At 35.5% G+C, this 15,723-nt stretch overlaps 1 protein-coding gene across 1 annotated transcript; it reads left to right on the top strand.

Moving 5' to 3' along the window:
• Positions 1-12,658: 12,658 nt before the first annotated feature.
• LOC113302785 (cytochrome b561 and DOMON domain-containing protein At5g47530-like) lies at positions 12,659-14,940 on the top strand. Its single transcript, XM_026551741.1, has 3 exons — positions 12,659-13,548; positions 13,990-14,244; positions 14,341-14,940. The coding sequence occupies exons 1-3, from the start codon at positions 12,919-12,921 to the stop codon at positions 14,647-14,649; spliced, it is 1,194 nt and encodes a 397-aa protein (XP_026407526.1). The 5' UTR covers positions 12,659-12,918; the 3' UTR covers positions 14,650-14,940.
• The last annotated feature ends 783 nt before the right edge of the window (positions 14,941-15,723 follow it).

The raw sequence follows: 15,723 nt of genomic DNA on the forward strand, positions 1-15,723 counted from the left end.
TTAGGCATGGAGGCGGAGGAAAAAGAGTTAAGAGGTAGGGTTAATTGGTCCCTTACATACGAACCGTAGACTAATTGCTCTTATTTTCCACCGTTGGATATTAGACCCACTTCAGGGCTAGATTTGTAACTTCAGTATTTTTATATTTTACAAAATTAATTCAAGTTAGGTCACAAACAGCCAATTTAGGTCAACGTCCAGTCCTGGTACCAAGCCCTAACGTTGGACAAATGTTAGACCAAAGCCTAGTGTTGGTCAAAACCTGGATACTAAACACCAATTATCCCTTCACTTTATCAAAATCATTAGAATTTTATCTTTTTATTACATTTTTAAGTGCGTCAAGAAGGTTATACATCTACACTCTGATGTAAAACATTACTTGCATGTTTACTACCGTTAAAAGTCTTTCGCTGATGTTCTTGGGTGATTGATTTCTTCCCCTTATCACCTTGTTTGTCACCAAGTTTTTCGTTATGCTTTTCTCTTTTCATGTCAGTAGTTTTAGGTAGCACAATAGACGTAGATCTATGTTTACACTCTCTAAAACCACGCCCAATTACCTTGCAATGGGAACAATAAGCAGGTATTTTCTCACAATCAAAGTAAGCCATGAATATGAATCCTTCACGCTCTACTGATACTTTGTCATGTATATACATCGAGAAATGAATCTCAACCTGAACCCTTGCGAAGTGACCAAAGGTTTTCGTAATCATACCATCATCTATACGCATGGGCGTGACCACCACTGAAAGAATCCCGAAAAGAGTTTTATTCTTCTAGTATTCTTGGCCTATGCCATAAATTCTAATCCCTTGAGCAATTGATTGATGTTGAGATCTAATGTTAAAATCATGAGACCATTGTTGGGAGTGCATCTAACCATAATCTAATAAACAAGCCCTGAAAATACGAATCTTGAGCATGTCTTTCTGCGACGAGAAATTGAAACAATGGAAACCCTTCCCCATGGGAGAAATAGTCTAAGTCATGCTCGTAGGCCAAAGAGTATTGAGTTTAGCCGTACTATCAGAAACACGATATGGTATGGAACCTTTTGGAAAAATCATACGACCCGTGAGGTTTTTGTGATAATTTTACGCTCCTTTGAGATACTCATCCTCCAAAATCTTGATCTAGAATATGTTGCCCTTCATGCAGGGTTTAGGAAATTGAGAAGGAGAAAACTCCATAACTAAACGTGTTTACAATTGCAGATGCGTAGGATTTATGGTTTTCTCTACATCGATAAAATGATGAAGACTAAGATCAAAAATCATAGGATCCGAGTGACAAATGGAATTTTCCATGTTTTTCTAGAAAAACCTAGTTTCATCAGACTTTCTCTCTCTGTTGAATCCAGTAAAGAGTTATTCCCTTAACATAGAAACACTCTACTTGTTCGTCTCGAGTAAGATATTCTAACGATTAAACAACGATATAGAGAACTAAAAAAGAACCAAGAAACAATTCGACAAACAAAAGACTTCACTAATTTTTTGAAAAAACTCTTACACAAGCTTTTACCTCATAAGAACTAGTCACTCAAAGCTCTCCCACAATAAGAACCCTAACTGCTCTTTTCTTTTCTCACAAACAGACGTTTGTTTTTCACTAAGAAGAAGATATCAAAACCCTGACCCTAAGGAACCCTTTAATAGATGTTACATTCTTTTTCCGCTAGTTAACTTGGTCCCTAAGTACCTTGGAAACTAAGTATTTAGACTAGATCAAGAAACTACAGAATTTAGGAAACACTCAAATACCTATCATATATTCTAGAGAATTCCAGAACCATATATTCTCACGGAACAAAAAACCTAACAATCACCACCTTTTGTGACGTGAACAAAACCAGCAGCTGTCTTCTTACTTCTTCACTTTGCGTACGAACATCTTCTTTTGTCTCACCCTTATTCACGGACGCCCTCCCTTAAGGGCCCTCAATTATCTAGGTTGATAGTTAAACCATGTCCAAAGAGGACATAGTCACTGACACCTTCCGTTGAGTTGTCTTGAACTTTTGTCTAGAAATACCACCTAAGCCTAACCTCCTCCTTGTTGTATCAGCACCAGCGGAACAGATATTTCTTAAACTTCTAGCACCATCACAAACAACTCTTCCATGTAATCTATACAAGTTCCTGCACCGTCTTGCCATCAAGATTACATTGTCTCCATGATATACACTCATTACTTCATCTTTAGTAGAGTATCTCATTCCAAGTGATTCTAATCTAGGTAAACTAATTAGATTCCACTTCATCTCCGGCACATGTCTAACATTTGTGATTGTTTGAACTGAGCCATCAAACAATTCCAGGCGAACTTCACCGACTCCTTGAACCAGCAATCTAGAGTCATTCCCCATGTAGAAAAACCCGTTGAAATCTTCATAATTGTTGTATAATGAACGATTGTTGAAAACATGCACAGCGGCACCACAGTCTAATACCCATCCTCCCTAACTTTTAAGATTTGCAGGCGTCAGTAGGACCTCATCACGATCACCATCTTCCGATAACATTGCTAAGGTTGCAGTATCTTTAGGATAGTTAGCCTAAGCTTTCCCAAAACCTTCCTTCTTCCTAGGACAATCTCTAGAACAATGCCCTGGATGACCACACTTGTAACAATCACCTTTGAAAACAGTTCGTTTTCCTTTGTTGTTACCAGCTCTCTTCCCATCAGCTACAAACACATCTTCAGAAATATTACTAACCCGATCTCTCTTTCGCATCATCTCCTCTGCAGCTAAAGCATTGCAGACTTCTAATGTGGTAAACGACGATCGACTCATAAAATTCTGTGACAACGTCTTGTACGATTCTGGAAGCGTCCAGATCAGCTGTAGAGCTTTGTCTTGATCATTCAAATTGTTACCAACATCTTCAAGCTTCGATATTAATGAATCAAAGGCAGAAATATGATCCATTACTGGAGTATTCTCTTCCATCCTCATATCATGTAAAAGACCTTTAATTAAGATCTTATTAATCTTTGTTTTAGCCATGGACAAACTTTCAAGAGAATCCCACGGTTGTTTTGCTGATGTAGCATCCTTGATTGCAGCATGACCTTGTACCTTTCTTGCAAGATGAAGCTGAATCTCCGACAAACACTTTTTATCCATCTTTCTCCATGCATCAGTAACATCTTCTAACGACTCCATCTCTTCTGAGTCTTTCTTTTTTTGTTGCTTCATCGCTGGACCTTTAAGCGCATTATCCAAATCTAGCACGACAAGATAATCTTTCATATTCATCTGCCAAAGACTGAAATCAGAATTCCCATCAAACCTTTTCATACGATAAGACTTCAATTCTTCATACTTTTCCATCGCAGCAACTCCTTCTCGACTATCCACCTTCATCGCACCAATTATTGAATCCAGTAGAGAGTTATTCCCTTAACAGAGAAACGCTCTACTTGTTCGTCTCGAGTAAGATGTTCTAACGATTAAACAACTATATAGAGAATAAGAAAGAACCAAGAAACAATTCCACAAACAAAAGACTTCACTAATTCTTTGAAAAAACTCTTACACAGGCTTTTACCTCACAAGAACTAGTCACTCAAAGCTCTCCCACAATAAGAACCATGTTTGCTCTTTTCTTTTCTCACAAACAGACGTTTGTTTTTCTCTAAGAAGAATATATCAAAACCCTGACCCTAAGGACCCTTTTTATAGATGTTACATTCTTTTTCCGCAAGTTAACTTGGTCCCTAAGTACCTTGGAAACCAAGTATTTAGACTAGATCAAGAAACTACATAATTTAGGAAACACTAAAATACCTATCCTATATTCTAGAGAATTCCGGAACCATCTATTCTCACGGAACAAAAACCTAACACTCTCTTCATGTTTTTTCCTTTGTGAAGACTAAAACTCAACCTCAAATGCGATAAAATCTTATGAGCATCCAATGCTTCAGTTTCATGTTTCGAGATTAGTCAAGTACAAGATTGAAATTAAAAGTTTTCTTCTTTGCAACTCATCATATGCTAAATTCATATGGCGTTATCTCAAAAGATAGAACATTAGAAACGATAAGTACATTCTTCACATACCTTTGTTGATGAAATTCTCGTCAATGTCTTCGTGATCTTCAGTTTTGGATCCTCAGGATAGTTAGTGATTTCTGATATTCAACTACCTAAATCTAATCCTACTCCGAGACTGAATTCAATAAAAATAAGTCAAGAAGAAGTTTTGGTCAACTAACATTGATAACAAGCATTACCTACCAACACTTGTATGTTCAATCAAGAAATGTTGTAATAACAACTTGTGAAGAACCATAGTATTATGAGGATCATATATTCCGCAACTAATAGTATGCATGTATTTTTATTTATTTATTGAGAAATAAAAACACACACGCATACTGAAAAGAATAGCCCATGAAAACTCACATGGATGGCCATATAATGGTTGATTATGTGGTTGTGTCCCTGTCAGAAACTATTGTAATAGACTTATCTAATGAAATGTAAACTATATTTTATCGACTTACCAGTTAAACAACAAATTAAAAAGCATTGAATAGACCCTTCATATGATGTCTGTTAATTTAGATATTTAACTTGTTTTGCAAAAAGGTCAACTATTATATAATCGTTTATGAAGGTAAAGTTAAACCAATATGGCTTGGTTTTACCATTTCGTTGATGTTGCTTTATTTTATATAAAATCTACAATCCTCTCATAGTCACTTCAATAACAACAAAAAAGTTTGGAAATATCTCCTCAGTTGGTCTCTGAGTTGGTAAGACTTAGAATCGTAGTAGCGGAGAGATCCTTTAAGGATTTTGAAATGACAAGAGTACCAAGTACACCATAATAGTTTCGTACCATCCTATTATAGACACACCTTTTGTAATCTTACAGAAATAATAACTGCCAAAAGATTACTCTAACAAGATGTTAACCTGGTATATAGATATATGTTCGGAACCGAACTAACTATGGGATCGTATACCAAGTCGATTAACGTACGAGTATATTTACTTAAATTATAACTATAACAATTATAATGCAGAAGTAAAGTAAATCACACAACACACGAGGTTTTGTTAACGAGGAAAACTGCAAGGTAGAAAATCTGGGGACTTAGTCCAGTTTTGAAATACTCTCATAATTAAGTCGTTATACAAATTGACTACTGCAACTTCGTATAGTACAGAACAAGTAAACTATTCTTAGTTACGTAGTTCCTTTAGTACCCTTGTATCTACAACCAATTTGGCATACGCACATGCATCCCATGATAGAGTTCACTATCTCAAGTTGCTTCACCTTCTGTGAAGGCTTATGCTATCTCAACTCCTTTGAATCGTAACCTGAAACAATAAAGGACTAACATGTTCCAGTAACCACCTCACTATGTATCTCCCAAACCCGACAATGGTCAGAGATAAGTTGATTGTAAAAGATCTTTCGTTTATTAAATATAAACTCTTTTGGACAAATATCAATACCAAGACAAAGATTATAGAAATAATTTATCTCAGTTGACAAGCTCTAGTCAAACAATTCTACGAGGAAAAGCAACCAACCAGTTTTCCTGATCTTTCCACAAGTCTGATGTTTACCGAAATAAACTACTAGCTAGATACCAGAGAATCAAGTGTGCACGAAGTATCACAAAGATCATGATACCAAAAAGGAAAAGTCTTCAATTCAAAGTATCACCTGCACAAACAACTTGATTCCTACTAATGATCTATCACACACAAAACGAAGTCTGTTAATATTGGATGATCACTGGCTTCATCTTCAGATCTCGAATCATTAGATCTGAAATAATCAATCCTCAAACAAACTTGAGTGGACTTATATCAGAAGAGAAGGACCATGGAATAATCAAGTTTTATCTATTAAGGATAATTATATTGTTGGCCAATCAAATCAATAATCCAAAGTTAAAATAACAATACAATTTAGTTTCCCACCAACGATATTACTAAAAGCATGTTGATCTCAAAAAATACTTTAAACTAAGGCAACCCAAGAAAGTTCACCTAATTAGATTACTCTCCTCTTTCAACGAGTTGACTTTCCACGCAAACAGTTAGACACTGTGTCATAGGATAAGTTTGTACGAATACAAGATCTAATATTTACAATGTTATGAACGACTTGTTTGGATAACTAGGAATTACAAAATAGGAAAATCCTTAAGACATGCAATTATATTTTCGATTTTTGATAAATTCTAACTGTAATCAAAAAAATATACCGAAATCACTCTTAATTGACAAGTAATATTATTAGTTGGCATACACTAAAATACTTTACTAATATTATTAGTAACTAGAGATATGCAAACCTCTGTGATATGTTAATCATATAGATTCGAATATCCAAAAAAAAATAATGAATATTTCAATTTCGGAATCTCACCTTGAGAATCAAGAATAATACTTGAACATTAAGTAATAAGAGTTTAGCACATGTTCAAATCACTATATCAACATTATGTAAACATTCCAAGTTCAATCCATATACATCTCTATGTTTGTACAAACCCAAAGATCACCAAACATATCGCAAAACCAAATACAGATTAAACTTTAAACATGATTGGTCAGGGATCAGTCTTGGGGTCGGTCCTTTCCATTAGGGATCGAACATGGGATCGGTACTATAAATGGATCTCATGAACTATCTTTCGACTACGAAACAAAATTTCGCAAGTCTACTTCCTTAGATTATGTTTATGATATTCCTTCATATATAATCCCAAAGGTTGAATTCATTGCGGAAGTTCAAACTCAATAAATAGTAACAAATTACGAACTAGTGTAACATCAACTAAGCCTATAAACAAACTATATTTCGTAAATTTTATATACTTAAGTGGTAAAACAACTAGTATGTCTTTCTTTAATACTTTTGATCATAGTATAATGACAAAGTCACCGATACTAGAGACAAGTAAACAAATTATACTTTATATGTTATGTTTTCAATGAATAATGATTTCAAATAACTAAGATAGAAATGCAACAAGTCAAGTTTGTGTTACTAACCTCGAACTGAAGGATGACGTATTCCTTGATACCGATACGTCTTCAGGTTCTTCATGAGTAACAAAAGCTAGTCTCAACATTTTTGTGTTTCGATTCTAACGTAATGAAATTGACTATAGTAATCAAATCAAGGAACTTCGAGTTCCGGAACTAAAATATGACAAATAAACTTGACATACCAACGCTTGGTGGTTTCAACCCAGCAATGCAATAACAGACCTATCCCTTATATTGTGCATAAGATCCATGTATGAAGGTTCCTACAACCAAGTGTCAAAGGATTTGAAAGAAAAATATTTAGCTCTAGAGGATGTATCATGATTTATAGAGATAAGACAATGGTCGTAACAAATAGGTACTGTCGGAGCAAGATTAAACATAAAGGATTTGTGTGACCATTATATGTTTGTTAAAGCCTTATCTAATCTTTCTGATTATTCCAAATGTATTTATTCCTAGGAAACCCTAGATTATCCATCTTCCAAAGTTGCTCTATAAACAATTATTGAATTAGGTTTAAGTTCTCTTTTAATAAAAGATAACACATCTTCTTCTTTTTTTAGTTCAGTAACATGTCGTATTAAAAACACCAATTTTTGTCCAAAGCATTCTAGTATACTATAGTTGAGTCTAGTAGGTATTTCCTCTAGGTGTTATCGCAAGCAATATGCCTATTATATTTCTGTAAGGAGTTAGTAGAAACATGTTAAAAGTTATCCTTTAGAAGAAAAATTAGATTTTATTATAACTAATTGTATTGAAATTTCAATAAGCATTTCAAACTGAGACTCATCGACTCATACAATTACTAGTATCCTTGCAATGCCTGCTGAGTCCACAAAGTGAGAATTGGGGAAAAAAATAAGTTTTACATCAAAGATTTTTAAGATTTAGTCTGAAATATATAAGGTCTCTCAAAATTTATAAAAATGATTTAAGTATTGTCAAGTTTTTCCCCAACACCATCGAGCATTCAATGTATCACGTATTTGTGCCGCATTCAAATTTTTGGATCTTAAAACCTGAAGGAAACTTTGGATACTCAAGAAATTAGAAAATTATATTAAGCATGGGAGTTGGCAATTCCGTGTACATGGAAAGTTTGAGACGAGAATAATTCAAGTATTATTCACGTCGAAGAAATGTAAAAGTCCGTCTAATATTCCATCAATTATTTGTGATTCACGTATAGTATGGAACTACGTTAGTATGCATTTTTATTTTGGATATATACGTAAACACACAAATATTAACACGCATTAAAGTAGGGGGAAAAAAATTTATGCTGGAAATTTTCGTTAGAATACTTTGATCTTATGATCTAAATCAATCACATGTTTCTATCCAATGAGCCAAATATTACAATCTTTATGTGCAAGCTATTTATTTGGGATTTGTCAATATCATTATAATATAATGATTATTGGGTGATGATACCAGTGATCTGAGTTCGAAATTCGTCAGTACCAAATATTTACCAATAAAAAGAAAATTAATTTTGAATTTAGTTGATTCGGAAACTGTTCGTGATTAGTTCGATGAAACGTTGACCAGAGTTAGACAAAATTTCCACCAGATTTCCTTTTTTTAACACGGGAGTGTGGAACTATAAAAGTGGACTGTGTAGCAAAAATTGCATAATACCATCATTTCATCCAAAAGCATGCGTGCTTTGTCTTCGGCAATGGGATTGTCCCATTTCACTTTTGCTACTACTAGTACTAGTTTAGTTTCATATTTCCTTCTAAACTACTCATAGGTCTCTAGAAGACCTGCTAATGACGATGAACTAGCCGATTGGTCCAGTGACGATGTTGTAGTTGTTTTTCCACTAACCAATAGGCACGCCAAAAGGCCGTGGGATCCACAAAGAACGACACTAGCTGGGAATATCATTTACTGTTACTGATATTGCATTTAGGGCTGTTCATGGTCGGTTTTGGTTCGGTTTCTAGCCAAACCAAAACCGAAACCAATATTATTGGTTTCTAAAAATCTAAACCAAACCAATCCATTAACCATTGGTTCGGTTTCCAAATGGTTCCAGTTGGTTTCGGTTTGTCCCAGTGGTTTTTGGTTAACCAATAATTATGTCAAACCAAAAAAAAAATACACAAATTTACAAATAAAAAAATCGTAGTTGCCGATAGTATTGGTTTACACAAATATACAGACAAAAAAAAATCAAGAATAATGTAAGCTTACTCTAATTCTAGAGATCAAAAGAAGATATATAATATATCTTAATTTAGTTATTGACAAATAAAAAAGAAGGAAGACGGGAAGAAAAAAGTCGAGTAGCAGCAGCTGTTGTTAGGGGTGGAGAAGGGAGGCGGCTGAGAGAAGGAGAAAGAGAAAGAGGGAAAGTATCATAATGAAATATTAGATTTAGGGTTTCTATTTATCCTCTAAATCAATGGGTAGAATCTAATACTTTTAAATCGACAGTAGAAACTAAGTTTAAAAATTAATCGGTTCCCCAATGGTTTTTGGTTCGGTTTTCAGGTCAAACCAAAACCAAACCAGTAATTTCGGTTTTTCAACTTTTTTTACCAAACCAATCCAAATCTAAATGGTTTGGTTCGGTTTCTTGCTTATTGGTTTGGTTCGGTCGGTTTCCAACGGTTAACCGACACCATGTTCAGCCCTAATTGCATTGGTCTCTCGTGACCTGAATTTATCTTTTCCTCGATTTGTCTTCCAGTAGTGTACCGTGTGGACCGGGAGGGGCTGTGTTCATAAAATGAAATAAGATTATTTCCTACCCTAGCGGCTACTTCACGTCTATTAACAGTTGTTACTCATGGCTGCTTTACCACGTTGAGATGAGCACTCAAATTCAGCCATATCTAAGGCTGCACAAAGAACCCGGTGTACCCGGAGTACCGGACTCGTACCGAGAAAAAACAACCCGGGACCGCACTGGAACCGGTGTAGCCGGTACAGGGACCAGGAATGGATTTCAGAACCGGTTGGGTACGAGTACAGGTACCGGTTCTAACCCAATTCCCGGCAGCACCGGACCCAGAAAACCCCGATGTATAATAACCATCCATCTAAGTGATTTCTAGCCATCGATTCTAGGTTTTTAGGGCATCTTATCTATCGAACAACACTCTTCAATTCACTTGTTCTTCCTTTGTTGCCTCTTTTTCTTCTTTTCTCACTTGAAGTCTACTTTCACAGAGAGGAGATAAAATCAACCATGAAGATTGAATCTCTATCTTCGTCAAAGAAGAATAAGAAACCCAATCCCAGAAACTCATTAGCGGACATTAATTCATCATCTTCTTCATCTTCTACTTCTGCTAGTACTATTTCAATTCAAGCTTCATCAAGATGGTTATGAAAGTAACGATATAGGTATGACTCAATCAAAGTAAATCAGTAAATCACTTATCTGATTTTTGGTAATTTGTTTGATGAACTCTGGATTCTTCATAATTAATTGAATGTTTAGTTTAATTTTTTTAATTGCATTATTGAATCTGAGCTAGGGTTTTATTTGAGATGGATTTGGTTTTAGATGCAGATTAATTTATTCATCAAATTAATTTGTTACAGAAGATGGAGAAGATATAGTGGTGCTGCTGAGAGATGCATTAAATCTGATGAAGAATTAATTTGTATTTCGATCTGAAGATGCAGACGGGGTTCTTGAAGATGATTGCTAGATTTGGGGTTTAATTCAATTTATGTTTAGTTATGTTTATGTCTCTATGCAAATAATCATTCCATTGTATCTCAGCTCAGTTTCTTAGGAACCATTAATCGATTTTGTAACATGGGTTCTGATATTTGGTTTGAATTTTGTGGATTCTACTGAGTTTGAAAGTTTCATAGATTAAAATTGAGGTTAATTTGTGGGTTGATATTTTGTTCAATTGAAGTATGGGTAAAAACCCGGTCCCGGTTAGAACCGGACTTGTATAACCGGTACAAGTACAGGTCCAGGTACATGTACAGGTACCGGTCCTCAATATGAAGACCCGGTCAACTCCAGGTACAGTCCGGGGTACAGGTACCGGGTTCATAAGAAACCCGGACTGTACCGTCCCATGTGCAGCTCTAGCCATATCGATTTATCTTTATTTTATCCATAAAATGAAAAAAAATTAATAAAGAAATAAGAACCGGGTCTTAATAGAAAAAGTTGGGCCAGTTGCAGGAAAAATGGAAACCAAATGCATAAATAATATACTAATTCCATTTGGATTATTTTCTAAGATTGTTCCTGAAAGCACCATAAAAACAAGATAACCAGGAATCAGGGGCAAGTACGCTCCTCTGAGATCTTGAGGGAGTCCGGGGCAAGTGTCCTCCTCCATGCCTAATACTTCACACTTCCACAGATGTCCCCAAAAGGGGATCTCGTGTGGTGGTATAGCTTGAGGCATTATTTATTTTTTTGAGCGTTGTGCAGCTTGTGCTCGCGGACCTGCTAGTGCCATTTCAAGTTAGCACTCTACATCGAGCAACATAGGATTCCAATTTCAATGGTACTGCCATGTAAAGTGTGACTACTGTAAGCAATTAAAAACCCATAACCAATGTACACTTGGTTGGCAAACTGATTAGTTGACAGGTTCAACCATTATGATTGTACGTACCTTCATAAAGTAAAAGTTCAAACATTATAGGAATAATTGTGGTTTATACATAAATTAAGGGATCACTAATACTAATTAATGGCGCGAGAAGTAGACTATAAGCTTGTGGACTGCACAAGCCCCGTACTTGACCCAACAATTTCCGTACATTCAGAAATGTGATTCACTGACTTGTGACTTTGACAATAGCTTGCTTGTTCCTCGTAGACTTGTTCAACTCGCCTTCCCTTCCACACGTATAGAGACTAACAACTTGCATGTGGAAAACAACCAACAACAATTCCTCTGATTTTAATCAACATGAATGGGTTAACAAGTAGATAATTAACATGTATGGGTTAAGATGTATGGTTTGACACTCACCTTACAAACGGGAGGTCGAGAGTCATTATTTGTTTGAATCTATAGGTTGTTCCTAGGTAAAGAACCGTGTTGACATCAATAATTCCTTTAACTGCCTCAAGTTCAAAAGTGAGTGAAACTAGCTCTCAATGTGAGTAGAAAAACATCCCTCTAAGTTCTTGCTATCAAATCAATTGGTGCTTACATATATATGATTATGAAGAAGACTTCAGACCAATAAAGGTGTCCTGTCTTAGTAAAAAGTTAAAAGACTTCTAAGGCCGTGCTTAATCACTAATCTTTTAACAAGGCAATGCTTAAAGTATCAAGCTTTGAACATGATATTCTCTTCTATAGAGTAGCTACTAATCAATGCCTCCTCAAGGAAAAAAAAGTTGATATACCAAAAATTCTTAAAGAGACAGGTGGGAAACCAAAGTGCGGGTTGGTGTGAAATACAAACCTAAAAACTTCAAGGAAAGTTAGCAAAAAAAAGACACGTTTAGTACACAAATGAATCATCAACATTTGCTGCACCTAACAATCTTATACATCCAACAAAAAAGAACACAACAAAAATATTACTAGTACTTAGCAGGTCCCAGTGAAATCAATGTTATCACTTGGCAATCTCTTCTTGTTCACACACAATTCAAAGAGAAAACAAAAATCCAAAGTAACAGCAATGACTTGATTTAATTCCGAACCTTCATCTGTATCCGAACCAGTCAACAACCTCAACTGCCCTTTTGTATTAAAACCCTTACTTTCCCCTTTCTTTTCTTTCATTCACCTTTCTCTCTGTTCTTACACAATGCAAAAAAAATCTGAATTCTCATACAAATTCAGTGACAATCATTTACAGAACACCCAGATCTTAAAAACTTCACAAGTTTTCTGAGATTCTCTTCTGTTTTGAGTTTCACCATGGTTGATTCTCTTAGACCTGTTCTGTTTCTAACTCTTTTTGTTTCATTATTCATCTCAATTTCAGCTCAAACCTGTAGAACACATGTGTTTCCAAGTAATAATCAAGTCAGTACTGATTTCAGTTCTTGTAGTGATTTACCACACTTGAATTCATTTATTCACTGGAAATATGACTCTGCAACCAGAAGAGTGAACATCGCTTATCGACATACCAACATCGATTCGAATAGATGGATAGCTTGGGCTATTAATCCAACCAGAACAGGAATGGAAGGATGTCAAGCTCTTGTTGCTTATCAAAAAGATGGGCGAATGACAGCTTATACATCTCCAATCCCGACGTATTCTACAACACTGGCACCAGGAAACTTATCTTTTCCAGTTCCTGATTTAACCGCAACATTTCAAAATAGGGAGATGACAATTTTTGCAACTATACAATTACCAACTAATACCACCACAGCTGTTGTTAATCAAGTTTGGCAAGAAGGTCCTCTTCGTAATGGTAATCCTTCTGTACATGATTTTGCTGCGGCTAATAAACAATCTATGAGTACTTTGGATTTTCTCTCTGGACAACAATCTTCCTCTGGTGGTGGTGTTGATTCAAGAACCAAACGTAGGAACGTAAGTATTTCTTATTTGTTCTTTGTTTTTTTTCTTCTGTTTAACCAAGTTTTATTTCCGTTTTACTTGACTTATTATGAGGTATTATGTTTCGTAAACGATCTGATTTATATGGCCTTGCATTAGAATTTATCTGCTCGAAATTGTTTCTTTTCGAAGAATAATCGTCAGAAAGCCATCAGTGTAACTCTCTTTGAAATCATGTGCGAATGACTAGTGTTTTCTAAGCCGCCACATACCAAGATTGCAGGAATATTCTAGCATTGTTTTTCTGTGATTGGGTTGGGAACCAAATTAAGTTTCTCACATGTTAGTGAACTACGTGAAATCTTCACTTCAAAGATAGGAGTCTAAAATATTCTTATGTTGGCATGAAATCTTCACTTCACATATAGGATTCTAAAAATTTCTATGTTGGCCTATTGGGATTGAAACTTTCAGGTTCATGGAGTATTGAATGCTGTTGCTTGGGGAATTCTGATGCCTGTTGGAGCCATTGCTGCAAGGTATTTGAGGGTATTCAATTCAATGGACCCAGCATGGTTTTACATACACATTGCCACCCAAACTTCTGCTTACATTATCGGAGTTGCTGGATGGGCAACTGGTCTCAAACTCGGTAGTGAATCTTCAGGCATTCAACATAATGCCCATAGAAACATTGGGATTGCTTTGTTCATTCTGGGGACACTTCAGGTATATTAGCTACTCATCTATATACTCCTCCGTCGACGTAGAAAAGGAAGTAATAATTTGACTGACTATGAGAATTTGGAATGTTTTCTGTATTAGGTGTTTGCTTTGCTTCTGAGGCCTAAGCCTGATCACAAATATCGATTCTACTGGAATATCTATCACCGCTTGACTGGATGCGTAGTCATACTACTTAGCATCATTAACATATTCAAAGGTTTTGATATTTTGGAGCCTGAGAAGAAATGGAAGAATGTATTCATAGGCGTGCTTATAGGTTTGGCTGTTATTGTGGTTCTGTTAGAAGCTTTTACATGGTACATTGTTTTGAAGAGGAAGAAATCTGAGAAATCTCATCATGGTGCAAATGGTCACACTGGTGGCAATGGAAACCCATACGGTGCTTGAATTCAATCGGCTGCGTAGACGGAGATGGGTCGACGTTTCAAACTGCGCTGTTTTGGCGACGGGTATGATAGTATAATGTTAGTATCAGCATACACATATATGTAAACAGAGATGGTTAGTTGGGTTTAGAACTTATTCTTTGTAGCAGCACAGGGTGTTTTGTTTGTTTTCAGTAAATGGCTTTGGATGCCCTCACTAGATTGGAGGGAGATCCACATCATGTAGACTATTCTTATTGACTTATTTATACTCATATTTTCTAGTTTTGAAAGTTGGATTTTCGTTTTTGCATACCTGTTTTTCTTACTTTTTGTTGTTAATACCGGCTTCTTTAAGCAAAATTTTGAAATTCTTAGACCACTTTGATAGATTGCATATCAGATGGAATTACATTTTTACATAATACCAAAGAAGGAGTTGATACTAATTGCAAGATATTCAATAGATTGCATATTCTACCTTCTTATTTTGACCAAGTGGTTGATGACCAAGTCATGATGATCTCATGATTGTCATTAAAATCTGTATTATCTTGGCGTGAGGCAAGTTTCAAGTTTCAACATGGCAAGTAATATTCAGTTTTTTTTTTCTTTTTTTGATAGAAGTAATATTCAGTTAACCGTGTCAAAAGGACACGCCATTTTTTGCCATTCGAATTTGTTCAGTAACATTTATAAAACCAATGAATGGAATGTGTACGCTAAAGACATATAGTACATCAAATGTGTTAGCATCTCAATACGACTCGACGGAAATCTATCCTTAAGCTTAACCCATTCCCATTGAGATACAAAGACATACTTGTCGTAGAAGTTCAATGTTGTATCTCAATCAGATCTTCTCTTTACTCTTTTACTAGTTCTGATTGCTGCATCCTCTCAAATATGACATTATTTGCATGAAATACGCCGGAATTAGCAGATTTTTGGTGTTGGAAGTTGGAACTGTCTATATTTCTTTGTATGAACATGTTTATTGATCAAGGATTGGACTTTTGGTATGAAAAAACTTATCAGAATCCTGAATGGTTATCACAATGATTTGGATGTCCTTAAAAATTTATCTTCTTTCAGT

Source organism: Papaver somniferum, chromosome 1 (assembly GCF_003573695.1).
Source record: "Papaver somniferum cultivar HN1 chromosome 1, ASM357369v1, whole genome shotgun sequence".
Classification (NCBI taxonomy): domain Eukaryota; kingdom Viridiplantae; phylum Streptophyta; class Magnoliopsida; order Ranunculales; family Papaveraceae; genus Papaver; species Papaver somniferum.

Excerpts from the sequence above, each read along its gene's own strand:
- LOC113302785 (XM_026551741.1), top strand. The coding sequence starts at position 12,919 with ATGGTTGATTCTCTTAGACCTGTTCTGTTTCTAACTCTTTTTGTTTCA. Across the intron at positions 13,549-13,989 it reads CAAGAACCAAACGTAGGAAC|GTTCATGGAGTATTGAATGC; the intron begins GTAAGTATTTCT and ends TGAAACTTTCAG. Across the intron at positions 14,245-14,340 it reads TCATTCTGGGGACACTTCAG|GTGTTTGCTTTGCTTCTGAG; the intron begins GTATATTAGCTA and ends TTTCTGTATTAG.